At 51.7% G+C, this 26515-nt stretch overlaps 1 protein-coding gene across 1 annotated transcript in view; it reads right to left on the reverse strand.

The window, feature by feature from the left end:
• Positions 1-4953: 4953 nt before the first annotated feature.
• The window catches only part of exd3 (exonuclease 3'-5' domain containing 3), a 28054-nt gene continuing 6492 nt past the window's right edge, over positions 4954-26515 (reverse strand). The window contains exons 9-22 of the mRNA XM_076028959.1: positions 26357-26463; positions 26078-26151; positions 25277-25315; positions 24929-25095; positions 24533-24686; positions 24197-24395; positions 24016-24125; positions 23620-23803; positions 23343-23524; positions 22560-22808; positions 22411-22464; positions 21975-22106; positions 5857-5923; positions 4954-5745 (exon numbers count right to left, since the gene is read on the reverse strand). Coding sequence (XP_075885074.1) covers positions 5432-5745; positions 5857-5923; positions 21975-22106; positions 22411-22464; positions 22560-22808; positions 23343-23524; positions 23620-23803; positions 24016-24125; positions 24197-24395; positions 24533-24686; positions 24929-25095; positions 25277-25315; positions 26078-26151; positions 26357-26463 — 2032 coding nt within the window. The 3' untranslated portion in view covers positions 4954-5431. The remainder of the gene's footprint in view (positions 5746-5856; positions 5924-21974; positions 22107-22410; positions 22465-22559; positions 22809-23342; positions 23525-23619; positions 23804-24015; positions 24126-24196; positions 24396-24532; positions 24687-24928; positions 25096-25276; positions 25316-26077; positions 26152-26356; positions 26464-26515) is intronic.

The following is a 26515-nucleotide window of genomic DNA, read 5'->3' on the forward strand; positions in this document are numbered from 1 at the left end:
AGAGAGAGAAAACACCTCTCCAGACTCCGCCGGAGATGACAGGAGGCTGTTTGAATCATAAAGTGCGGATTTTTTTTTTCCTCCTCTGTGTGTGTGTGTGTGTTTTTTTTTTATGTCTCTCTCCCTCGCGCTCTCTCTCTCTCTCTCTCCGCTTGCGCCACTTACAATAACAAAAGGCCGCCGCGCTACTTCCTTTCTGCGGGTGAAAAGAGGGTGACGCTGCGCGCAGATTGACACGCCGCGCAGCTCCCCCCCCCCCTCCTCATCCTCCTTCCCCCCGCCACCGTGGGAACTGGGTGCCTCGGCGAGTGTGCGTGTGAGAAACGGAGTAGATGCACGCACGCACACACATACGAGCGGAGGGAAACACTGACAGAGAGAGAGAGAGAGGGTGTGTGTGTGGAAGTGACAGATGTAGATTTGCAGGATTAAAACGTGTATAAATCATAACCAGGTACCTCCATCAGCCCCCCCCCAGACACCCACCACCCCCCATGTGAAGACCTGCTTCGTGTCATGTGTGTAACACTTTTTGAACAGCGCTGCTGCTGCGGCCGCTGCTGCGGCTGCTGCTGCTGCACTCGGCTGGTCTTTCACACCGCCGTCCCTCGTTCCCACAGTCTGAGCTGTAACATTTGGCGTGCGTGCATGTGCGTGAGTGCGTGCGTGCGTGCGCCTGAGAATGAAGGTCACAGCTGATTTTATCATGTCAAATCAGATGCAAACTGCAGCGCGGCGGCCACAGTGACGACGAGAGAGAACACTTTTCTTTTCTTCTCTTTTCATTTTCCTTCTCTATTTCTTTTTACACGTGTGAACTGCGGCGCCGCTATACTCTGTTTGCTACGTTTGCTCTGCGTGTCGCGTTGGTTCAAGCGACGACGCCACGGCCTGAAGCAGGCGGTTCGACTTTCCCCAGATTTGGTTTTGAGAGGCAGGATTCGCATCGTCTGCGGCTGCAGCGGTAAAAGGAAACACACTAAAAGGGCCAAACGTTCTCCAGATGAGCTGCAAAGATCAAAGGTCAAAGCGTATAGAACCAACAACTGCTGCTTCCGTCAAGACATCAAGGAGGGATTTCTGCAAAACTTGGCAACCGGCATAAAGGAATTTTTTTTTTTTTCCCGCTGGATACCACTTGTCAGTGAGACACGTTTAACCTGCAGAACGGCCTCAACTTAAGGGCCCACTAGCGCACTTCAGCTCGGCCTTGCTCGCCGCAGCTTGGGAGCATTTCCGGTACTAGCTGTGAGCTTTTTTTGTCTATTTTGGACCAAAATGTTCTGTAATCACAAAGCAGGAGCCGGGTAGCACTAGTGTGGAAAAAAGCACCCTAACTAAACTAACTAACTAACTAACGACCCGGAAGGATTCCCAGATCCTTTTGGGAGAGAAGAGAGAGAGCAACACCCCGGAAGATTCTAGCTAACATGCGACTCAGCGTTTTTTAAACGGCCGCCCCCAAAAGACGTAGACGCGAGGACGAAGACGCGCGGGAGAAAGGTAAGAAGCCGTCTGTCGTCCACGGAGGAGAGAGACGTTTTTTCTTTTCGTTTGTTTGCCTTTTTTTAAAGGCCGTCCTCATAATGTGAAACCGCTGGAGAAAACTGGCACAGCTAGCGGCTCCCAGGCTAATCTGACGCTAATCAGATGAAGGCGGCCGCTCTCTGACCTCTCGCTGCTCCAGTGCAGATGCAGCTGCACGCTCGCACGTTCACACACACGCACACACACACACACACACACACACACCCTTGGACACTCACGCACAGGACAGGATTCCTGCCCTGAACCACGCTTGCCACCGGTGGCGTCTCCTGTTTACAGGTGTCGGTGCATATTTTCTTCAGTCGTCAGCCGCGTGGTGGAAGGTTGTTTTTTTTTGGACAATAGGGTCCAAAAAAAACAAAAAAAAGAAAATGCTTTGATTCACCCGCCGCTAACACTAACGCTGGCTCGCAGCTGCAGGTGACCGTTGACTGTTTGTTCCGCCGGCGCCCACAGCTGCAGACGCTCCGCATCGAAGAGAAAGAAAGAAAGAAAGAAAAAAAAACTGTCTGCGTGCTGCTCTGACTCATTCACACACACGTATGCGCACGCCCGTATTCACACACACACGAAGCACACGAAGAAGGGGAGCACCAGCTCATAGCTGACAGTTTTAAATATTTATTTCGTTTTTTTCCATCATCATCCTCATCATCTGCCCAACAGGTCCCACGATACCCATCCATGAAAACTGCTTCCCGCCGTGAAGTTGCCGAAAGGTGCGAGAACACGTGGGAAGAGGCGGAACATCTGTCGGCTATCAGCAGCTCTGGCTCTCCGCGGCCCGTCTGGACACTTGGAAAACATTTGCGCGAAAACCGCAGGAGCCAAATGTTCTGTGGACGAGGAGGCCGGTTTCAATCCCCCCCCTTCCACACACACAGACACACACACACACTCCCCTCCTCCCCAAAACTCTCTGAAGCCACACCTCCTCCCAGTCTGGGAAAGAAGAGGCGACAGCAGATAGCATCGACGCCACCGACGCTGTTGTGTACACATATTTTTTAAACGCGGATGAAATGCAGCGAGAGATTATTTCACTGTTCTGATTAGCTGGAAAACTGCCGTGTTCACCACCAGTGTTTCAAATCCTCCGAGCCGTCACTGAAAAACTCCCTTCTTCTTGAAAAACTCCCTGTTCTTCTTCTACTTCTTGAAAAATCTCCCTCTTTCTTTTTCTTCTTCCTCTTCTTGAAAAAAACCCTCTTCTTCTTCTTCTTCTTGCACCAACAACAACGTTGTACACTTCAACAAACAGTCCAGGGGAGACAGCCCGACGTGATGTCACAAAGGGCACAGAAAGATCGACCCCCAGGTCAGTGCTACCTTGTCCCGCCCAGGTGTCGCCTCCACACTCTGAGACTGCACCTGTTTTCGTCGCCCCTCCAAGCATGTGGAATGTCCCGCGAAGCAGCAGGGACGCGACAATCCCGCATGTTTTAGCAGGAGGCTATAAACAGAGGGCTAACTGTGCCGCTTCCTGGTTGTCCGATCCAGGCAGGCCGCCCTGGGAGTGAAAACATAAAGTTGTGCTTGTGATTGCTGTTCCAGAAGTAGAAGCTTTAGCTTTAGCAGGAAAAGCAAAAATCAATTTGCAGGAGGTTGTAAACAGAGGGCTAAACACAAGAAAACTCACGTAACGAGTTGGTGGTTGCTGCACTGGAAAAATAAAGGTGTAAATAAAAAAAATTGAATTCAGTTTGCATCTTCTTAAAAAGAAAAAAAAATCAAATCAAGAGGCATTATTGAAGGAGAGTCACGTCTCGCTGGTCGTGGGGCAAAGACAAAGTTCACCGAGTCCACGGAGGCAGCTCTGTTTTCTGCAGCGGTATCTCTATGTTCTGCTGCTTCGTGCTGATAAACAAGACGCAGATTTTTATTATTTTATTTTAGTGTAATGCTTTCCTTCCCTCTTCCCCGCACAGATACGGCTCCGACGTGCCGCGTTTTGGCGCCGAACGGCGGGGGGAAGGGAGGGGGCAGAGTGGCGATCCTCCGAGGGGAGTGACGGAGGGTCCTCGGCGTCACGCACGGGAGGAAGAAGGAGCGCGTTGGGAATTTTTTTTCCAACTAAATATTAATATTATTATTTAATTTGGCTGGAAAAACTGCATTCATTCCCCCGAGAAGAACAGAGAACGAGGGGGGGGGGGGGGGGGTTGTGACGTAGGAGCGAGAGGGAGGAGGAGGAGGGAAGCGGGGGGGGGGGGTCTATGGGCGGGGCTTCCAGCTCCCGATTCAGCCCCGGCGACCACGTGTCCTCCGAGCGTGGGAAAGAGGCGAGCTTTTCTTCCCAGCCAAGAAAGAGCCGGGATCGAATAACACGGAGGGAGCGGCAGCAGCAGCAGCAGCAGCGGTGGCGGCGGCGAGCGACCACCCGGACAAGGACGAGATACACACACACATAGACAAGGTTAACAACAACAGAAAAGTAAAGAAAAAAAAAGACTTTACTCAGCAATAAAGATACTTGTTGTGGCTGTGATTATTATACAGTGAGCGGTTGTTGGTGAAGTGTGTGTGTGTGTGTGTGTGTGTGTGTGTGTGTGTGTGTGTGTGATCAAGGTTGAGGTCTAGTGTCACATTGGCTGACAGGTCGGCAGGCTCGGAGTCCCGCTAATAAACAAACCGGAAGTCCTGATCACAGCTCACGGGGGGACACGCCCACTTGTAGCGAGGCGCTGCAAGCTAATGGTGGCAGTCCATTGACTGGCCCCGTCCACGGATGTATTATAACAGGGGCGTCACACTCACAGTGGGGCCAAAATGTCAAACTTAGACAAGCAGAGCTTAATATTATACAATAAATAACTTTTTATATGCAGCCTTCTTGTTTAAATTTCAACAGTAACCTTTTTTTTTTATTAGGGGGTGTTGTGGGGTGCAGCAGCAGTCGAGCGCTCGTCACGCAGCACTTTCTGAAATAACAGCAGCCTGGAGATAATTGTTATTTAGGCTTCCATTTTTAGACGCTCTTTGCTGCTGGCTGCGTTTGAAATCCTTCTCCACACACACACACACACACACACACACACACACACACACACACACACACACACACACACACACACACACACACACACACACACACACACACACACACACACACACACACACACCTCTCTCTTTCAACACACAGATGTTTTAAATAGCCGTGTTGCTGGTCCACCTGCAGCTGACTCACAGCCTCGCTCTCACAACGTGGTGGTGTGGTGGTGACCGCGGTGGCCTTTTTGATGCGAGTTCCAGTAGCCAGCGACCTCGACGGGCACAGCTGTTGACAGTCATAGTTTCTTATGGGTGTGATTTACTAAACTTAATTTTCTCAAGCAAAAGAAATTGCTTGTCCAGCTCTGGGTGACCCAGAGCTGCTGCTCAACAACCAGAACAGAACTGAAGAGATTTAATGAATGGGAAAACTCTTTATTATATTAACAATGAAAGTCTTTACCAAAATGAATCTTTTTAAAAATGGAAAATGATCAAGGCACGAAGGGGAAGCTCGATTTTAACAGACAGACTTTAAAAATAATACTCACGGTAAAAAAACAACTCAATAAAAGTCACATGGCGACGCACCTGCTCAGCTCTGTGCAAAATCCAGCATAGTTCCCTTGTAGTGTTGCAGAGGAAAAAAAAAAATCAGAGTAGGAGCCGCAGGATGATTTAAAAACGGATGTTTCAAAGCCTGCCACCAGGGGGCTCTCCGTCAAGAGCAAAAGAAAAAATTAAAGCGTGGCAACAGGAGAGTGAGGCTCTTTGTCCCGTCCATTAAAAAACAACGTACGAATGTCTAAAATTTGCAAAAAAAAAAAAAAAAATTAAAACAAAAATATCACCAAAATATGAAGAACGAAAAAACCATCTTTGAGTGAGTTTTTCAGTCGGCCTCGTCCTCGCCGTCGGCCACGTTCAGGACGCCCTGGAACAAGGCGAGCACGCGCTCAAAGTGCGAGCCCTCCCAGAACACCTTGCCGCACCGCGTGCACACGTAGAAGTGAGGGATTCTGGGTAGGAGGCCCAGCGGCACCGTGTGCAGCTGGATGGGCGCCCCGCCGGGGAAGGCCAGCGTGTCGGGGTCCAGGTCCGACAGCGGGGCCCACTGACACTGGGGGGCGTACCTGGGCGGGTCAGAGGTCACCTCGGAGGTCGACCCCTCGTCCCCGTCGTCGTCCCAGTCGTTCTCCAAGAACCCTGCCGACAGAATAAAAGGATGAAAAAATAAAAATGTGAACGGCAGCTGGGAAAGGAAAAAAAAGAGAGAAGCTCCGCCCCCTCCGTACCCCGCCCTCCCTGGCTAATGACCTTTCTGCTGCAGCAACCGCACCATGTCCTTCCTGGGCATCGCCACGTACTGGTCACTGTTGCACGCCTGGACAGAGAGCAGAAGTACGAGGCAATGTTAGCAGCCAAGGACAGAGGTGGTGGGCAAACTACGGCCCAGGGGCCATATGCGAACTGTTCAGCTTTTTAATCCGGCCCGCCGAACTTGAAGAAATTCATTTAATAGCAGGTAAGTCATAAAATAGCTGTGAGTGCAGGGGTGGTTCTAGGTGGTTCTGGATGGTTCTAGGTGGTTCTGGGCCCGGCCTGGGCAAACTGCAAAACTGCAAACTACATATCTTTTACTCCTTTGATGCGGGTCACCAAAACAACTCCATCCATCTGCTCCTGCTCCAGCCCTCTCTTTCAAAACCTAGAACCCATTGTGGCCCACCAGTCAAACAGTTTGCCTACCCCTGGGCTAGGCTGCTAGCTGGACTGGCGACGCTACGGGAGGCGGAGAGGCGAGGGTTCGATCTCACATCCGGTTCTATTCTATGATTCCAGAAAACAGTTTTCTCCAAGGCTCAGCAGAGACGGATTAGTAAACACGGACGCGTGCCTGTGAGCTTGACCTGAGATCATTTCCCTCTGCAAAAGTTCTGTCTGCTTATGAAAAACAACTACAACAAAAATAAATAAATAAATGAATCAAGAATCACGTAACCACAAGCCTTCTGTGCAACTCACGTCAATGCCAACAAGGCCTGCGTCAAACAGCTGGTTTGCTTTTCAGGGGAAGAGGGAGGTGGTTGTGGGGTGTGTGGTTGTGTGTGTGTGTGGCTGTGTGTGTGTGTGTGTGTGTGTGTGTGTGGGCAGAGCAACACAAGTGTAACCGCGGCGACCAGCGTATCACCTGCGAGAGCTGAAGAGTCTCACCCGAGTGAGACCGCGGTCGACCCGGTTCAGACCCGTTTCCTTGGTGCGAAAGAGGTTCACGGGGCAGATTGGTGTCTGCGCACGCCCGTGTGTGTGTGTGTGTGTGCCGACGGTGGATACGCCTCGGTAACGTTTGCACATCGGCGCCCGTCCCTCCCACAACGTAGCACAGCGCCCCTCCTGGTGGGACATTAGCGGTCTCTTGTTTGCACACACACACACACACACACACACACACACACACACACACACACACACACACACACACACACACACACACACACACACACACACACACACACAGGCGAGTTGTCTGCGAGCTGACGGCGTGTCAGCGCTAAAAGCCTCGTCAACACACCTGAGCTCCACCCGGCCGACTGCATTCCACTGGGAGGTGGGCTGTGAACACACACACACACACACAAGCTCCCCTCAAGGACACTTTTTTTCTCTCTGTCTCTACCCAAAAAAGACAAAAAAAAAGAAAAGAGGAGGACATTTCATCGAAGCCCCTCCCCCTCCTCTGACTGCACATGCCCGGAGGTGTGAGGCCTCGGCGGTGAGCGGCCAGACGGCGGAGGTGTGGGAACAGCAGAGGTGTCACCTCCTCCTCCACCTCCTCCCACCTCACTTGCATGCCCCACTATTTCACTCTCTTGCCTGTGGGAACACACTGTATTGTGCACACACACAAAGTCAAAATAGCCGGCAACTTGCAAAAGGCAGCACACAGGCAAAGAGCGCGACGGCAAAACTGCAGCGAGCCGCCACACACACACACACACACACACACACACACACACACACACACACACACACACACACACACACACACACACACACTATCAGAGGAATTCATTGTCTCGTACAGCTCTGATATGGGATGCAGCAGAAATTCAGAAAGTCAGACTTTTCAGACAGTCACTTTTCCCAGGGGTTAGTGCATTTGCTGTGACATCATCATCGTGCAGTCACTGCAACACGACAACTAGAATTTGACACGTTAACTCGGTAACTGTGAGTTTTGAAAAAACGCTTGCAGAGCTCGCAGGTGTTAGCAACTGGCTAACCAGCGGCTAGCACGCTAACCCCGCTTACGAACGAACCAACGGAACGAACCAGCGTAAACGTCATCAGCCAATCAGGCGGCCGCTCCTGACAGAACGCTGGTCTGACTGGATGAAAAACAGCCCTTTGACAGAACACAACATCTTATCCTCCGTGAGCGCTTTTTTTTAAAAATTCTCTTTCAGCTGCTTTTTGAGACTGAAACCGTTGGCGTCACTTTCCCTGAAATAACCAAACTGGCTGCGGCACCCTGTATTTTTGCTTCTCCTCTGAGGCGGAAAACCAGCCGACCGCTGATTCCCTCCCGACGGGACTCCAACACGCGGAGGCTTTTAAGTTTTTTTTTATCGTAAACCAGCAAAAAAATTTAAATAAAGAATGAATAAAAAAAAAAACAAAACCCAGAGACAGTTGTATGAGGTGGTATTTGTCCCAGTGACGCTGGGCCGTTGCCTCCTCTCTTCTGCTCTCAGCTCAGCTCAGCTCGGCTTTTGTTGTGAAGTTCTTCAGGGGGAAGAAAACCTCCTGAATTCTTCTCACACTCCGTGTGGTCGCGGAGAAGAATGCTGCTCGCTGTGACAACAAAGGCAAAATCTAAAGTGTGATACTGTGTTTTCAAAGGAAGGGAGGAGGAGGGGGGGGAGAAGAAAGAGGAGGAGGGGGAGGAGGAGAGAGAGGAGTAGAAGTAAGGGAGAGGAGGAGGAGGGGAAGGTGGAGGAAGGTGGAAGAGTTGCAGGAGGAGGTGGAAAAAAAGAGAGAGGCTGGGAGATTTTTCCCTACCGTTGGCAAACACACAGACACAGACACAGACACACACAGACACACTGTGGGCAGCAGAGGGAAAAAGAAAGAAAAAAAACCTCCACCAATCAAGAGAACGCGGTGACTTCAGGGGTCCCAGGCGGGTCACATGGCGGGAGCGGCCAATCAGCCGCCAGTGATTTGATTCAAATAGTGGGAAATCAGGTAAAAGAGGGAAGGGGGGGGGGGAGACGGCTGAGGAGAGGAGAGGAGGGGCTGCCTGCCTCTGCCGAGGTGTGACATCATCAAGGGAAAATGCCAACTGCCTTTTGACAATAAATCCCTGTTTGATCGCGATACTCTGACAATCCACCGATGCCTGATACCTGAACAGCACATCGGCCCAACGCGCCACACACTTCAGGAAGCCTGCCCTGCATGATGTCACAAAGGGCAGGACGCGCCGTCCAGGTTAGTGTAACATCACCAACACCAGCATCATCATCTTCATCACCACCACCATCATCATCATCATCATCATGATGCTGCTGCTGCTGCTGCTGCCACTTCAGTGCTCAACTGGTCCTCCATCAGGGGCGAGGTTGTGGGCGGAGCCACTCCCTACCGCCGCCAGTGAATCCAGTGAATGTACTTTCCCACAGTTCCCTGAAGGCATCTGGCCAGCATCTCGCACGACAGTCTAAGGTAATTACAGTCAACCAATCACTGCCAGGTGACAGCCAGCGGAACCTTAACCTGCCCGGGCCTGACACACACACACACACACACACACCTGACTCAAGTCTGACTCACACAAGATGTATAACCACACACACACAGTGACTCACTCACTGATTCCACCTGGATGGATTGCATCACCTCACCTCACCGGAGGAGCCAATCAGCTGCCTGGATGACCGGCGGCTGTTTAATGGAACGCCAGAGTGTTTTAATCACAGCCTTTGGTTTGGCAAAAAAAACAAACAAACAAAAGGAAAAGATTGTGATTCTCAACACTTTGTGATGTAATTAAGACCTCAAATGGAGCAGGAAGTGATCAGCCAAAAAAACAGGATTCAGTCTGGAGGGTTCGATTCTGGATCCAATCCTGTCGACTCAGAGGAAGAGGTGAGGTTAGGTGAGGTTAGGTGAGGTGAGGTGAGGAGGAGAAGGAGGAGGTGGTGGAGGGATAGGAGGAGGACGAGGAGAAGGTGGGAGAGGAGGAGGAAGGAAAGTATGGGGAGAAGGAGAAAGAGAGGTGAAGGAAGGAGAAGAGGAGGGGGAAGTGGAAGTGGAAAAGGAGTAGGAGCCAGAGGAGGGGAAAGAGGAGCGGGAGTAGAAGGAGGCGCAGGCACATTGGGAGGATGAGGAGGAGAAGGAGAAAAAACAATTCCGTAATTGTAAAAGAAAAGTTCTCGCAAAATCTGAAGGTGAGCGTTTCTTTCCCAAGTGAGGTGAGAGGCGGAGGGCGGCAGCTGGACTGGAAATCTACGGATGAGTCCTTAAACTGAGCGGAGGAGGAGGCAGAGGAGGAGGAGGAGGAGGAGCCTGGGCAGGTGCCACATGGGTGGGGTGTTTCTTTCTTAAAGTTTTACGTGAACTGCAGGGAAAAAAGCAGCAAGAGGACGACTGTGAGTGGAGCAGGAGGAGGAGGAGGAGGGAAACCCACCTCCACCCCACCACTGACCCCACCTCCTCCTGATGCAGAAGCTTGCAGGCACGCAGGGAATGTTATTGTAATGCAGAGTGATTCAGCCTGGACTGTAAATATTGACAGTGTTGGTGGTTCCTGCTGCTGCTGCTGAGGAACTTCTCCAAACTTCACTGCCTCTGACACAAGTACCTCTGCTAGCAGCAGCAGCAGCAGCAGCAGCTTTTAGTTACGAGCTCACAGCTTCTTCTTCTTCTTCTTGAAAAACTTCTTCAGTGGTGTTTGAGCGCACCTTGCTGCAGGAAGCTCCCTGCAGCATCGTCGGCTGCTGCACCTCTCTTATCAAGTCACCTCAGAGTCTGGGGGCCGGCACAGTGGCCGTATGCACTATCAGACACACACACACACACACACACACACACACACACACACACACACACACACACACACACACACACACACACACACACACACACACACACACACACACACACACACACACACACACAGGACAGGACAGGCTGAGATAAAGGCAAATAAAAGAGGGAAAGGTTTCAGGGTTAAGTGGCAATAATGGTGCAGAAACAGGCACCCGTGTGCGTGTGTGTGTGCGTGTGTGTGTGTGGCAGCTTCACTTCAAAGTGTCTCCGGCAGCCTTGCTCATGTCAACAGGAGACACAGGAGATGAACGCGAGAATCAGAGAAGCGGCGGAGGGAAAAAGAAAGAGAAAAAAGAGGAGGCAGCGTGGGGTTAAAAGGGAAGGAGGGGGAACGGGGGTGGCAGGGGTGAGGGGAAGTGGGTCGGAGGTGAGAGGTTGGGGGGAGGAGGGGGTGCAGGCGAGGAAGTTCACCTCCAGCGTGAACGCTGCTGCTGCAGCGGCGGCGGGGCGAGATACGACCAGAGAGAGGGAGAGAGAGAGGGAGAGGGAGAGGGAGAGACCCTGCGTCCCGCACCCTTTCAAATTCCACCTCCCCTCCTCCCCCCTCCGCGAGCGGACACAGTGAATTCCCCAGGGCCAGGGCCAGTCCCCTTTCAGTCTCCAGTGACACAGTAATTAGAAGTGTGGGAACTGAATCCAGCTCTCTCTCTCTCTGAGGCCCCTCCCCCTCCTCACCCGCCTGCCCCAGTACCCTCCACTTCCTTTGCCACCTTTATATATATATATATATATATATATATATATATATATATATATATATATATATATATATATATATATATATATATATTCACACACACACACACACACACACACACACACACACACACACACACACACACACACACACACACACACACACACACACACACACACACGTAGATTGTCACTCAAGGCATCAAAACTATGAATGAACACACATGGAATATGTATTGAACAAAAAAGTGTGAAAGTGCAAAATAACTCAAAACAAGTTTCATATTCTAAATGATCTAAAACAGCCTCCCTTCATATAAAATATACATAACATATTTAGGTATTTAACATTTTTTTCTTTTTGCCACATGAGTCATTTATTTGATGTCTTCAGTGCGTATCTACAGTGTAGGAAGTAGTGAAGATAAAGAAGAATCAGGTGTGTCCAAACTTTTGACTGGTAGTGCATATACAGATACACACACATATATGTATGTGTGTATGGATACACAACTATGACATATATGCTTAAGGGATAGATTGGCACATTTAATTGCAAAAAAAAAAAAAAAAAACTCCCACGTCCAGGACGGCGTCCCCTGAATCCCCTTAAGAGCCACCTGTAATGTCCATGGGAGTTACACACCACACACACTCTCACTCTCTCACTCACTCTCTCACACACACACACCCCAGTACCCTCCCCCCTTGCCCCCTCCAGCCACAGAGCCGGCCTATCTCCTGGAACAGAGCGACGCTGTCTCTCCCGCTCTCCGTCAAGCCCGCCGAGAACCCCCCCACCCCTCCCCCCACCCCAGACTCACCCTCCGACCCCCCGACCCCCCTCCCCCCTCCCCCGGCAGGTCCGCTATCTCAGCGCCCGCCGATAACCATGGGAACAGCAGCACTGTGGGAACGGACCAAAATAGACGGCAGGAAAACGGAGGGAAAGAATGAAAGAAAGGGCTCCCTGCATCCGAGGAGAGGCCAGCGTGTGTGTGTGTGTGCGTGTGAGTGTGTGTGTGAGAGAGAGAGAGCTCTATGGAACAGACCCGACACACACAGGTACTCGGCCCAGCGCTCACCTCCACCGTCCACCCTCAACACCTGTGGCTCTACGTCCATTTATTCACAGCTTCACTACTGCATGCGTCATTTTGTTCTTTTGACACACACACACACACACACACACACACACACACACACACACACACACACACACACACTCTCTGTGGTGACGTCACAGGCTGCACGTGTTGCAGGAATTTCATCTTCTTATTTTTGTCCTGACAAAATTGACAATAAACAAAAAAATAATAATTTCCACATGTGTTCTTTGCATCCCTGATGGAACCACAACGTTTGGAAACACAAGAAGAAGAGCTTAGAAATTAAAATTCTCTTGCAAATATTGAATGATTTGGGATTGGGGAAAACTTTTAAGGATGTCCCAAAACATGTTTCCACGCCTGTATGTGTATATACAGTACGTGCACATATATAGGTATATGTACCTATATATGTGCATGTATGAAAATATATATGTACGTAAGATGTGCCAACAGCTGCGAGTGAAAAGATAGAAGTGTAACTAAAAGGGCAGAATAATAAAAACAAAAGTACGTTAATATTTTATATTATTTATATATTATAATATTTTTATTTTATGGTTCAACGTTTTCAGCGGATGTTTTCAACAGGACAATGTATCGCTTTTTTTCCTTTCAGCTATACGTTGTGTGTGTGTGTGTGTGTGTGTGTGTGTGTACATAAGTGCTCACAGCCCTTGTTTGGTTCGGTCGCACGCAGTCGGAAGTGCAACGTGCACCTCCGAAGTTCCTGTGAGAAACATAACGGAGGGAGGAGGAGGAAGAGGAGGAGGGAAACGGGAAAGACGCAAGTAGCGCATCATCACCATGATCTCTTTCTAAAAAAAAAAAGAGAGAGAGAGAGAGAGAGAGGAAGAGAGAGAGACTGCTGGTCTAATTTTCCATCCCTTTTATATCCCGGGTGTCTCTCGGCAGTCCGAGACGTCCCCAGTCGGACTTTAAGAAGATTTCCCCGCCCGTCGTCTCCTCTGCTATCTGACTTTTTTTCCCCCTCCGCCCGCTTTTTGCATTTTTCTCGTTCGATATTCATCCATCCATCCATCCATCCATCCGTCCGTCCGCTCTATCTCTGCTGCCCCTCCCCTCTGTGTTGCTCTTCCAGGCCTTTCCCAGGCCAGGCAGCCTGACCTCTGCAGCCTTCTACCTCTCCGCTCCCCTGGGGGTACGAGAGAGGGGGGGTGAGGGGGGAAGTGGGGGTGAGGGGGGGACTTTCACTTTAATCGGACCGCGTGCGTAAGAAAAGGCAACGGCGGGGTTCGACGAGCAGGAAGAACGGAGTTCCCTCAACACAGTGTGTGTGTGTGTGTGTGTGGGTGAGGGGGATGGGAGGCTGACGTCTATTATCTCTGTCTCCATGAGGTTTAACTTTAATTGTTGACACAACTCATTCTTGGAAACTGCACACACACACACACACACACACACACACACACACACACACACACACACACACACACACACACACACACACACACACACACACACACACACACACACACACACACACAGCCAAGTCCAAACATATAGCCGCTCTTTGTGATTGGCTGCTGCACACGCACCACACATAGCTCAGCAGGAAGTGAGGTCATCAGTTCATCAATTTTTTTTTTTTTCCGTCGTTGTTGCTGCGACTTGCGTTTGTGCGACGGCTGCGTCTGCTGGCACGGCTCTGAAATGATGGATCCAAAACACAAAGCTCCGCCTCCACTCCGCATCACTTCCTGTTTGGTCCGCACCGCGTGACCCCAACATCGACCTCCGCCTCGTCATCCAGCCTCAACTGCAAACTGACTCCGTACCCCATGAGTTAAATTGGGTCCACCAACGACAAAGCCTTCAACCAATCAGAGAGCAGCAGAGAACGGCGGCTCCATCTGTCTGCACAGTAACCTGATGTCACCCTCCTGGCTTCAACCCACAATCCTTTGCTCTTCTTTTTCTCCGACCAACCTATTCCTGGAAGTTGCAGCAACCTGATCGCATGAAGGAACAAAACACACTGGACTGATGCCAAGCAGACAGGTTTCTAACAGCAAGCACGGCTGCCTGCAGGGCACCAGTGCATGAGGAGGAGGAGGAGGAAGAGGAGGAAGGAGGGTAAGAGGAGAGGGGGGGAAGGGCAGGAGGAGGAGGAGGAAGAGAAAGAGGAGGAGGAGGAGGAAGGGGAGGAGGAGGAGGGGGCGGAGGAGCAGGAAGAGGAGGAGGAGGAAGAGGAGAAGGGGGAAGGGCAGGAGGAGGAGGGGCGGAGGAGCAGGAGGAGGAGGAGGAAGAGGAGAAGGGGGAAGGGCAGGAGGAGGAGGAGGGGGTGGAGGAGCAGGAGGAGGAGGAGGAAGAGTGGCCAGGGAGGTGAAGTGGCTGCAGGTGCCACAGGTAACCTGGAACCACTTCCTGTTCAGCAGCAGGTACCAGTGGCAGGACCGCCTCCGTCCAGCAGGGGGCAGGAGGCCAAACGTGGAAGACTCCTGTGGACAATGAGGGACGGACAGGAGGGAACGTCGGGAGCTCTCGCATCCCTCCACAAGGAATTTGTCTTGGATGTTAGAGTGTTTTTGGAAGCCCGGCCAAAACCTCTGACCGGCTGGGTTTTTTTTTTCTCTCTCCCTCTCTTTTTTTTGCTGCTAGTTGTATTAGCATTAGCATCAGCCACCGTCCGCCGCGTCGCAACTTTCCCAGCTCAGGTGTTTCCCCGTCCGCCTAAAACTGCCCGCCGACGCTCTACGGCCCCGAGTCGAGAGCCACGACAGAGCACGAAAACTTTTTGCTTCTGCAGATCAGACCATCAATCTTTTCTTTTCTCTTCTCCCACCTTTCGTCCATCTCAGCGTTTTCCGACGCGAAGCAGGAGCAGCAGACGCACGGCGACTCGTCCAGCCTCTGACCTACTTTTTGGGGCTTCACACATTCTCAGCATTCTTTTAATTATGTTTTTAGCCTGTGGACGCGTTGGTGGGGGGGGGGAAGAAAACAAGCGCAGTGCACTTGAACGGAGGGTGGGGGGGGCGTGTGTGTGTGTGTGTGTGTGTGTGTGTCTGCTGCTGCTAGTGCTAATGCTAATGCTGCTGCGTTGCCATGAAATGACCCCCAAGTTGTTGCAGCAGCAGCAGCTACTGTGATCTGAAAAACATGAGAAACTTCCTATTTCTCCGCACGTGTGTGCATCTGAGTGTGTGTGTGTGTGTGTGTGTGTGCGTGCGTGGCGAAGGCATCAGTAATAAGTGGTTCCCCGCTTCTTCTCCCCCGAGCGGAGGGAAAGTCGACCCTCTCGAGTGCCTCTCGGCTTCCCCCACCTCCCCAAGCAGCCAATAACGCAGTCAGACTGACACACACACACACACACACACACACACACACACACACACACACACACACACAGTGTGGTTGCTCCTCTGGAGGGGAACATAAACAGGGCTGTCTGTCTGCAAGTGGAGAGTCGGTTCTCATGACATCACCACCCAGCAGGAATGCGGCGCTCTGCCCCGTCAAAGGCCCTCAGCCGGCGGGCGCGCACGCACGCACACACACACACACACACGCACGCACGCACGCACGCACGCACGCACGCACAAGCGCAGCCACGCAGACACACACACACAAAAAAATACATGCTGAATGATTTATGCACGTCTCCACTCTTTGGGGGTAGGAGGACTGTGGGGGGTTGGGTGGGGTGGGGGGGTGGGGGGGTTAAGAGGGGTGAGGGGGGGTGTCTTGCGCAGCGTCCCAGGACGTCTCCCCGCCGCGTTTGTTGTCGCTGGGTTCCCCCCACACCCCCCCGTTTGTTTTCTTCCCCTCTCCCCGAAGTCTCGACCTCCTCGTCTTCATCACGCTGCTTTTCTCGCTCCCTCGGCGGTGATTTCTCACCGCCTCGTGCCTTCACGCTGTGCCGCCGCCGTCTTCCACCTCCTCCTCCTACTTGCCGTGGAGACCGCACGCAGACCGCGAGCGAGCGAGCAAGCAAGCGTGAGAAATAATAAAGATGAGAAAAACACGCTCAAATATAGCTGCGTTCCACTGTGTGTGTGTGTGTGTGTGTGTGTGTGTGTGTGTGTGTGTGTGTGGGTACATGGGAAATTACGCACTACTTCATTGTATTGGTGTCGGGAGGAAAAGCCCTATTGAAGCTCTCCCTCCTTCCTTCTCACCTCTCTTCCTCCCTCTCCAACTCTCTCCTCCCGCTTCCATCCCTCCATCACTTCCTGCTCCGCCCTCCACTGCCAGCCCCCCCCCCACCCATCCAACATCGCCTGTCTCACCCACCCCAACCACCACCACTCATCCCTATAACCCTATAACCGTGATGTCCTCCTCCTCCTCCTCCTCCTCCTCCTCCTCCTCCTCCTCCTCGTCGTATCGGTTTCTCTCAGGCTTTTCGAGGGGAAAGCAGGAGCAGGAAGCAGCTTGGCTCTCAGACAATGGAACACATCAAAAAGGCAGCACCAGCCTCACCAGCTTCACACACACACACACACACACACACACATACACACATGCGCACACACACACACGCATATACACAGAGCAAGACAAACAGGACATTCCAGCTGCCGGCTGCACCGGATTCCTCGCCTTGGCTAATCTGAAACGGAGGAGAGGGAGACAGGGAGCAGCGGGCGAGCGAGCCAGCGACAGAGAGGGAGAGAGAGAGAGAGGGAGGGGGAGACGGTGAAGGCCAAGCAGAGGGTAAAAGAGAGAGAGAGAGAGAGAGAAGAAGAGTTTAAAAAGAGAGAGAATCAGTGGGGACCCGGAGAGGGGAAGCCGGAGAGCCGGAGGTGACGGGAGGTCGAGGGCCCACCGGGGAGGGGGGTGAAAAAAAAAAAAAAAAAAAAAAGAAGTTTTTGAAAATTCTGAGGAAAGACTGGAAATAAACCTGAGAGAGAAAAAGGGGGACGAGGAGGAGGAGAAAGAAAGGAGAGGTGGAGGCGCCCAGGCCGGCCAGCAGGTGGAGTTCGCAACGACCTCCGCAGGTGTTTCAAGGACAGGTTGAGCCTTCATTATCCCCCTGATAAAGCTCCAAGAGACCACTGACTCATAGATCAACAACAACAACAACTGCTCAGTGTGGGGGAAAAAAAACACAGCTATGAAATGCACACGAGTCACACAAACACACACCTCACTCCCTGAGCATCTGTTTCTAAGGAAGTTAGGCCTCTATTATTTTTTTTTTCCCACGCTTGAGTTAGGTAGCTAGCATAGCATCGCGCTGACACCTGTGTGTGAGTGTGCGTGTGTGTATGTGTGTGCGTGCGTGTGTTGCGGCCGAGAGCGGATCTCAGGATGAGTCAGAGCCAGACACAAACTCACAGGTTACGAGTTGACGGCACTATGAGGGATTTTCTCACCAAGTTCCACTTGGTGTGTGTGTGTGTGGGTGCACGTGTCCCAACACCGTCCCCGACTACAAACGGAATAACAACATCCTCCAACAACTGGCTCGGCCCCAGCGATGGTGTCGGGCCGCGGCAGCTTATCTCCAAGAAGAACATCATTAAAGAAGAGAAAGTCAAACTAGAGATCACCTCGTAAAAAAATGAACGTGTTGTTTGAACGTCGTCGTCGTCATCACCATCATCATCATCTCCTCAACATCATTATCTTCTCATCATCATCATCTCTTCACCATCATCATCTCCTCATCGTCATGACCTTCATCACCATCATCATCATACCATCACCATCATTATCTCCTCATCATGACCTTCATCACCATCATCACTATCATTACCACACTCACAATCATTATCATCATCAACATTACCATCATCATCACCACACTCACAATCGTCATCATCATCAACACCCTCATCATTATCTCTTCATCATCACCATCATCATCAACATTACCATCATCATCATCACCATCATCACGGTCAATAACGCAAGCTAAATCATCTCGTCGCGCAAAACGACGACAACAACAACAACACAAACAAACAAACAAACAAACAAACAAACAAACAAACGGGAAAGAACGTTCATTCATGCGGAGGCCTCGGAGCCTCTTCCTGATCCCAGCAGCCCATCATCTCCCAGAGCCCCCCGGCCGCCAGGCCCAGCTCCTGATGGGAAACAGACGGCGGAGAACAACGCTCTCTCCTCCCAGCCTCTGTGTGTGTGTGTGTGTGTGTGTGTGTGTGTGTGTGTGTGTGTGTGTGTGTGTTTGTGTGTAACAGGAGACGCGGGGCCACAGACAGTGGGAAATATTTGGCATGGTTTCCCCCGGAATGTCTTGGCGTGCCTGTGGAATGCTCCCCCCCTTCCCCCCGCTCCGCTTCCCCACCTCCTCCCCCCCTCAACTGTCTCTGCTCTCCAGCGAGGGGAGAGCGAGGGAGGGGAGGTGGGTGGGAAAAATGGCGGGCCCGCGCAGATCCAACCCCCCCCCTTTTTCCCCCTTTTAAAACCCAGCTCAAGGGACGACTTAGCCCTCTGTTTACAGCCTCCTGCCGAAACCGAGCTGTCGCTTCCACAAGACAGAAAAGCGAAGGCGAGGCAGCCTCACAGGGCGGAGCAAAGACCTGGAGGCGTGGCCAACAGTCTGAGAGTGAGATATATGGGGCTGAGGGGGGCCCTTTGTGATGTCACACTTTCTCTTTGGATGAAAAAAAGAACCAGTTGTCACAAAAAGAGGATTTTTAAAAAATTGTTTTGCTCCTCCAACGTGTCTCAACCTCTCGCATTCCTCCGTCTCCCAGCCCGCGGCTCTCTCTCTCTTTCTCTCTCTGGAGATCAAAGGACAGACAATCAGGCCCTCCATCGCCCCCCCCCCCCCCCCCCCCCGCGCACACTCTCACTTCCTCTGCTCATCTCTTCTCACACAGTCCCGATGCACCGGCAGCCTGTCAGCCATATACCTTTCCTCCTTCTTCTGCCTCTCTCTCTCTCTCTCTCTCTCACTCGCTCTCTCTCGACCCATCTCAAAAGTGCTCGCTCCCTCACCTCTGTTCACCCCCCCTCCCCACACACACCTCCTCCACCCTTCCCCCCATCCTCCTCCTCTCACGATGTGGCAGTTCCTGTTGCTCTTGTTTTCACTTCCCCACCAGTCAGCTGCGTGGGAACCGGAGCTCTCTGCTGCTGCTGCTGCTGCGTGCAAATTGCGCAAGTTGCCCCACTGCAGAGGTCGCTCGTGCGGCTCCGCTGACGCCTTTCAGGTGCCGCAGCAGCAGCAGCAGCAGCAGCAGCAAGCAGCAGCAGCAAGCAGCAGCAGCAAGCAGCAGCAGCAGCATTCGGCAGCATTATGTGTGTTGGGAAAACGAGGGACAGCCGTGGCAGGAATCCAAACGTGTGAAACGGGAGTTGAACTCCAGACGAGCTCATGACAAACATGTTGTTGTTGGCCGACGGCCGAGTGTTGAGAGCTGCAGGGTGGGACTCCGGTCTGCCCCCCTCAGGCCACTGGCTGGGATGACAGCCCTGAATTCAAACTCCGGCACCAGTTTCCCAAAGTCCGAATGCAGCGAAACTGACTGCAGTTTTGCCGTTTATCGAGTTCAAGGAAACTTTCAACTCAAGAGGAATGAAGGAGGAGGAGAAGGGGAAAAGATGTTGTAGAGCCAACGTGTTTCACAACACGCACTGACTCACAACATTAACCAGGTAGAAAGACACACACACACACACACACACACACACACACACACACACACACACACACACACACACACACACACACACACACACACACACACACACACACTTCACAAAACTCGCAATCCTCCACAGCAAAAACGAAAAAAAAACCTCCTGTGGGCCCTGGTGAAGAGACAAACACAAATTCCCTTCGTGCGTACACACACACACACAGACACACGGAGCACTAATCCCTTCTTCTCCTCTATCTCTTCCCTCCTCGTGACATTCATCGGTAGCGATATGTGAAGGAGGGAGAAGCCGGCGGGACAAAAGCCGGAGAAACTAACCCATCCATTGATAATCAGAGAGCTTTACAATCAGATAACAAAGGGGTTAACTTCGCCTGGGTGGGCCACACACACACACACACACACACACACACACACACACACACACACACACACACACACACACACACACACACACACACACACACACACACACACACACACACACACACACACACACACTTTTTATTCGTCACATTCTTTATCGATAAAGTGGCTGAACGACAAAAGTCCTAAAAGTAACAGATCGCTGATGGAATCAATAAATAAATGACCAATTTCCTCTTTTGGCTATTGTGACAGTGAATGAGACACACGCTGTTCAAAATAAACAAATAAATAAATAAATAAAATATGCAGGTCAAAAAAACAGGTCAGATCCAGAACCAGGTTCTGACCTGCAAAAGGGTGGGGGTCAAAGGTCAAATCCGACCAAATTCCGGGTCAAAAGGTATTGCCAAAAGACGGCGAGTGAGACCTGCGAGCGAGCTAGCGGCTACCGCAGACGTGCGCAAACTACGGCCCAAAGACACTGATCGGTTGCAACTTTGATTTTGTTAATTTTCAATTGACATTAAAGCAACATGTTTTTGACAGATCCAATGATATATATGTCCTCCTCCCCCCCCCCTCCTCCCAAGGAGGTGCCTCACCAAAACACTCCATCCATCTGTTGCTGCTCCGGCCCCCTCTGTCAAATTTTGGAACAAACTGTGGCCCACCAGTCAAAAAGTTTGCCCACCAAAGCACCAAAGTCACATTTGGTCAGAAAAACCAATCAAAGGTGTCGGGACGGGACGACCATTTGGGCCGTTTTACAGCGGGTGTGTGTGTGTGTGTGCGCGACGTCAAGGTGGTCCAGCTTCTTTTCTTTTTCTTTCCCTTCGCTCAACATTTTTTTTTTGGGGGGGGTCTTCACTGGAGACGCCGTCTTAACACATTTCTGCGCTTCCCTCCTACCGGGAACAAGTCAGAACACCCAGGTTTACACACCGACAGGCACACACTCCCCTCTCACACACATACACACACACACACACACACTCACTTACAAACGCACGGCAGCGGCGGCGGAAGCCAAACAGCCACCCAGGGAGAAAAACCTGCAGGTCAGCCGCTAAACTCGGCCGCCGTCAACAAACAACATTTGTTGTCGGGCGCCACACACACGCCACATTTGCTGATCAAAGCGAGCAATATTTCCTGTGACAAGAGACGGCAAAACCAAAAAAAAGAGAAAAGTGGCCTCTTCTGAGAGATTTTTGAGGAAACATTCAGTTTTACTTCTGCTGCCTGTCGACGATGACGTGCGATGGTTGATTTGCTTCCTTACCGGTCGGTCCCTCTTTCATCCACCGAGTGTCAGGATCATATCTCAAAGTTTTACCCCTCAGACAGTTTATTGGACAAACACGACGCATGACGACGGTGTAAAAAGGACAAAAAGGACTTTTTGTTTCGCCGTCTGCTGGAAGCTGAATCTCCCAAATTCCTCGGCCTCGAATGAACTTTTCCCCATCAGTGCGCTTTAGGTTTTCACCTGTCTGTGTGTGTGTGTCTGTGTGTGTGTGTGTGTTCTCCGCAACACTCCTCCTACCTGGCAGCGGCTGAAGATGTCGCTGGTCGTGGGCTGCACGTTGAAGTGTCTGAGGACCCGCACGGCCTGGTCCCTGGCCTTCTCCGAGCAGTCCAGGGCCAGGCAGCGGCCCTCGGCCACCTGGGAGCGCAGCTGCACGGGGTGAGAGAGAGCGTCAGGCCACCGTGGAGCCACAGTGGACCCAAATCACCACTCATCTCATCAGCTGCATGTGTGTATGTATGTATGTACACACACATATACATACATACATACATACATACATACATACAAACAACAAAATTACTTTTACTGTACTGTGAGTATACATTGTATTTATGGGCAGCATGTTGAGCTTTAACCAATAGAAAAATCCTAAATCAAGCCAAATTTTCCACAAAATTGGACCTTTAAAGGTGTGCCCTTTGTGACATCACACGGGGGTTGAGGTACTCACACTCTGGAAGGGCTGCCCACAGGTGAGGATGACGCGGCCGTCCTCCCTCGCCAGCTGAGACAGGGAGGGAGGGAGGACGCACGTTGGAGTGAGAAAGGTAGAAAGAAAAAGGTGCCCCCCCCCCCATTAGCTCCGCCCTCCTAGCTCACCGTGGCTGCCACCCGGTGGTCGTCCGTGTTCTCCAGCATAAGCACGTCCACGCCCAGGCAGCGCAGGTACCTGCCCAGGCCCTGCAGCATGTTGTCGCACACCACCCGCAGCTGCTGCGGCGGGATGGGGGGCAGCTGGGGGGGCTCCCGGCCACTCAGGGGGCTCCCCCCTCCGCCACCTCCTCCTCCTCCTCCTCCGTGGCGGGGGTGGGGGCGGGGGGGCTCGACCCCTGCGGCTCCCTGACATTCCTAAATGGACGGAGACAATGGACGCCATACTTAACCCGCTTTCCCACAGGGAGAGTCTTTTCACCCGCGCCCGCCGAGCCCAGAGGTCAAAGCACACAGGGAGGGAGGGGTGTGGGGGAGGGGGAGGAGCCAGAGGTGTGTTACCGTCCCCTCTGCTTCTCCGCCGCTGGCAGCTCGGAGGGTTTGGGGGTGAAAAAAATGAAAAATTGAAACCAATAAAAACCCCTAAAGATTCAGGACGATTCAAATTCAAGATAGAAAAGGTCGGAAAGGTCAGCGGGTCATCTGAGCATCATAGCAATTTTGTTTCTGTAATGAATTCAAATGCATAGAGCATATCAAACGGGCCAAGTTTGGCCACGCAGTGTGTGTGCGCGTGTGTGTGTCTGTTCACACACACACACACACACACACACACACACACACACACACACACACACACATACACATACACATACACATACACATACACATACACAGACACACACACACACACACACACACACACACACACACACACACACACACACACACCAGGTCCTGGACGGCCGCCGCCTTCTTCTGCTTCTTGTCTCTGCTCCTCTCGGGTCGCTGCAGCGGGCCGCCACCGCCGCCGCCACTGCCAACGGCGCCACGCAGGTCAGCCGGCAGCCCGAAGGACGCCGGGTCGGCGGAGAGCACCATGTAGACGGCCAGCAGGCAGTAGGCATCGGTGACTGTAGAGAAAGGTCGGCCAAGGTCGGCGAACACAGGCAGGCAGGCAGGCAGGCAGTCCCCTCCCGCACTCCTCCTCCACCCTCCACCTCCTCACCTGCGTAGCGGACTTGGCTGGGGCGCAGCGGCCGCTTGTTCCAGTTGGACAGCTGCTCCCTCTTGTCCAGAGGTCTCCCCAGGACCTGCAGCACCAGCAGGCTGAGGCCTTTCTCCGACGAGTCCTCGCCCACCAGAACCTCCCTTGGCCTGTCCCGAGTCCTGAGCACCTTCGACTGCTGGATCTGTGGAAGTCGTCACAGATGCATATAAGCAAAATTTAAAAAAAAAATTAGCAATTTTCTTTCTGTCTTGCACAGTAATGTATAATAATTTGTATTTATTTTACTGCCATATGTTTGTAATGTTGTCCATTTTTTATTTCCTTTTCTTCTGTTTTCTTTTTTTTGCATCCTGACGATGAGGGCCGATAAGCGCCGTCACTCGGTCACTGTACCTTCTGGTGCAGGTTGGCCAGGTCCAGCATCCCCCTGGCGGCCAGCGGCTCCTCCGAGAACTGCGGCCACGTGGCCGAGACGCACTTGAGATCCCCGGACATGCCGTAACCTGAGCGGGAAGGTGGCCAGTGGTCAGAGTGGGCGGCGTCCACTTCCTGTCCGTGTGTCGGTCCCACTTACCCAGTTTGAGGACGTCCGGGTGGGAGAACAGGCTGCGAACGAAGGCCACGGTGTCCGGGTGCTGGCTGAGGCCGTCGGCCTGGAGGTCCAGCAGGAAGACCCGGTCGGAGACGGCCAGCTGGATCAGCGCCACCTGCTGGGAGGAGGTGCAGCCGAAGGTGGGCTGCCACTCCATGTCCACGCCCACCACGCTTCCGTCCTGAGTGGACGCCGCCAAAAAACAACCCATGAGACCCACTGAAAGCCTCAAAGCAAAATTTAAGGGAGTCTCATATTTCTTCAAAAACCTAAAGTGAGTGTGTGTGTATATGTATTCTGCACACTGCACTTCCGCACCTGCAGCACGACGTCCCGACAACTCCGCAGAGTCTCCAGCGAGTCCACAAACTGGACCCGGTCCCTGGTGAGGGGCACCTGGTAGAACCGGTCCCGGTGGGACGGAGATGCCGTCCAGTCCTGCGTCTGCGTCGAGTCGGCCAGAGAGAGTTGCCTGAGGGGTGTGGGGGGGTAGAACCAGCACTGTCAACAAAAAACTCACCGAAATAATATCAGAAAGACTAATCGTATTTAGCCTCCTGTTTGCAGCCTCCTGCTTGGAACAGACATGTAACATACCAAAAAAAATAAGCGAAAATAAAGAGAAATACGAAGTTCAGAGAGGACCCAAAGGCTCTCAGAACTTAATGTGAGCACCTCGAGGGTGTCTGTGTGTGTCTGTGTGTGTGCACATGCCGGAGGTGCGGGGGGAGGCTCTGCTGCACTTCCCACACGCCGAAGGGAAGTCGATCTCTGGGGACGCTGTAGTGCAGCGACCACTGCGCGGCGGTCTGCAGGCTGCAGTGCTTCACCAGCATCTCCAGCAGGTGGACCTGCAGCTCCTGGTCGTCCGCCACCACGTACTGCACACACACACACACACACACACACACACACACACACACACACACACACACACACACACACACACACACACACACACACACACACACACACACACACACACACACACTTTGCAGAGGACTGCTGCTGGACAGCAGAGTGGGTCTACAGGCTGAAGGTGCTGGCTGCTCTGACACCTACTTGAACGTGGTCACACCAGTTTTCCTCCGTCATGCTTTTCTGAATGAGACATCAACAAGAGGAGTCGTTACTCGTACATTCTCAACGACAACATATGTAAATATATATTTACACACACTAAATGTATGAAAATAAATCATATATACATTTCTTAATTCTATATATTTTCTTGTATTTTGATGCAGATATTCTGAAAAACACCAATGACCATTAGTCAAACTCAACAGTCGTGAGAGAAACGAAGCTGGTCAGAGTTAAAATATCTGTTATTTTCCCTGTAATGGAAAACATGGTGCTAAACGGAGCCATTAGACCTCCGGGTTCTTTGATCGTCAGCCAAGACCCCACTGGGGTTCCATTCTGGCGTTGACTGGGCAGAAAAACTGCAGATTTATGAAAATGGCAACAACAACAAACTGAATCAGGTCTACACATGTGAGCTAAAAAACAAATGTGTTTTTGGTTTTTTTGAGGAAAACAAGAACAAAGAAAGAAAGGACCACAGGGCCAAAACACAACTAAACAAATGTGGAGTTGCGTCAAAGTTGGAAACGTTCAATGCAGAAGGAAAATTCAGAAAATATAAAAAATACAGAAATTTTGAAAAAGGTTCTCAAGACAAAAACACAAAATGCTGTTTTTTTTTATAGCAAATTTAACTTGTTTGAATACAGCGACGCACAGCAAAGATTTGCTCACACATTTAAGTTGATTGTTTTTTTTAAATAAATAAATAAATAAAAGCGGTGGGAAATCTTCCTTCGCGATGAGATGCGATGATGACAGGAGGACGAGACTCACCTCCACGAACCTGGCGTACATGAGGTACCGCAGCGAGTCCAGACGCCTTTTGTGCAGAGCGTTGGAACACAGACCTGCAGCGGGGCGAGAGGGAGAGAGAGAGAGAGAGAGAGAGAGAGGGAGAGGATTTCACAAACTGTCGAAGGTACAAGGGTGCAGACCCTGTGACACACACACACACACACACACACACACACACACACACACACACACACACACACACACACACACACACACACACACACACACACACACACACACACACACACACACACACACCCGGGTCGATGCTGAACTTGTCCACCAGGCGGAACACCTGCTTGGTGAGCATCTTGGGCTGCAGGAGGTCCAGGCAGTGTTTGGAGAGACAGGCGGCCGGGAAGCGGCTGCAGGAGGAGAAGGTGGAAGGAGGATGTGAGCACAAGACAACACAACTGA

The sequence above is a fragment of the Nelusetta ayraudi genome, unplaced genomic scaffold (genome assembly GCF_046127955.1).
Source record: "Nelusetta ayraudi isolate G7.1 ecotype Tasmania unplaced genomic scaffold, CSIRO-AGI_Nayr_v1 ptg000026l, whole genome shotgun sequence".
NCBI classification, from domain to species: Eukaryota; Metazoa; Chordata; class Actinopteri; order Tetraodontiformes; family Monacanthidae; genus Nelusetta; species Nelusetta ayraudi.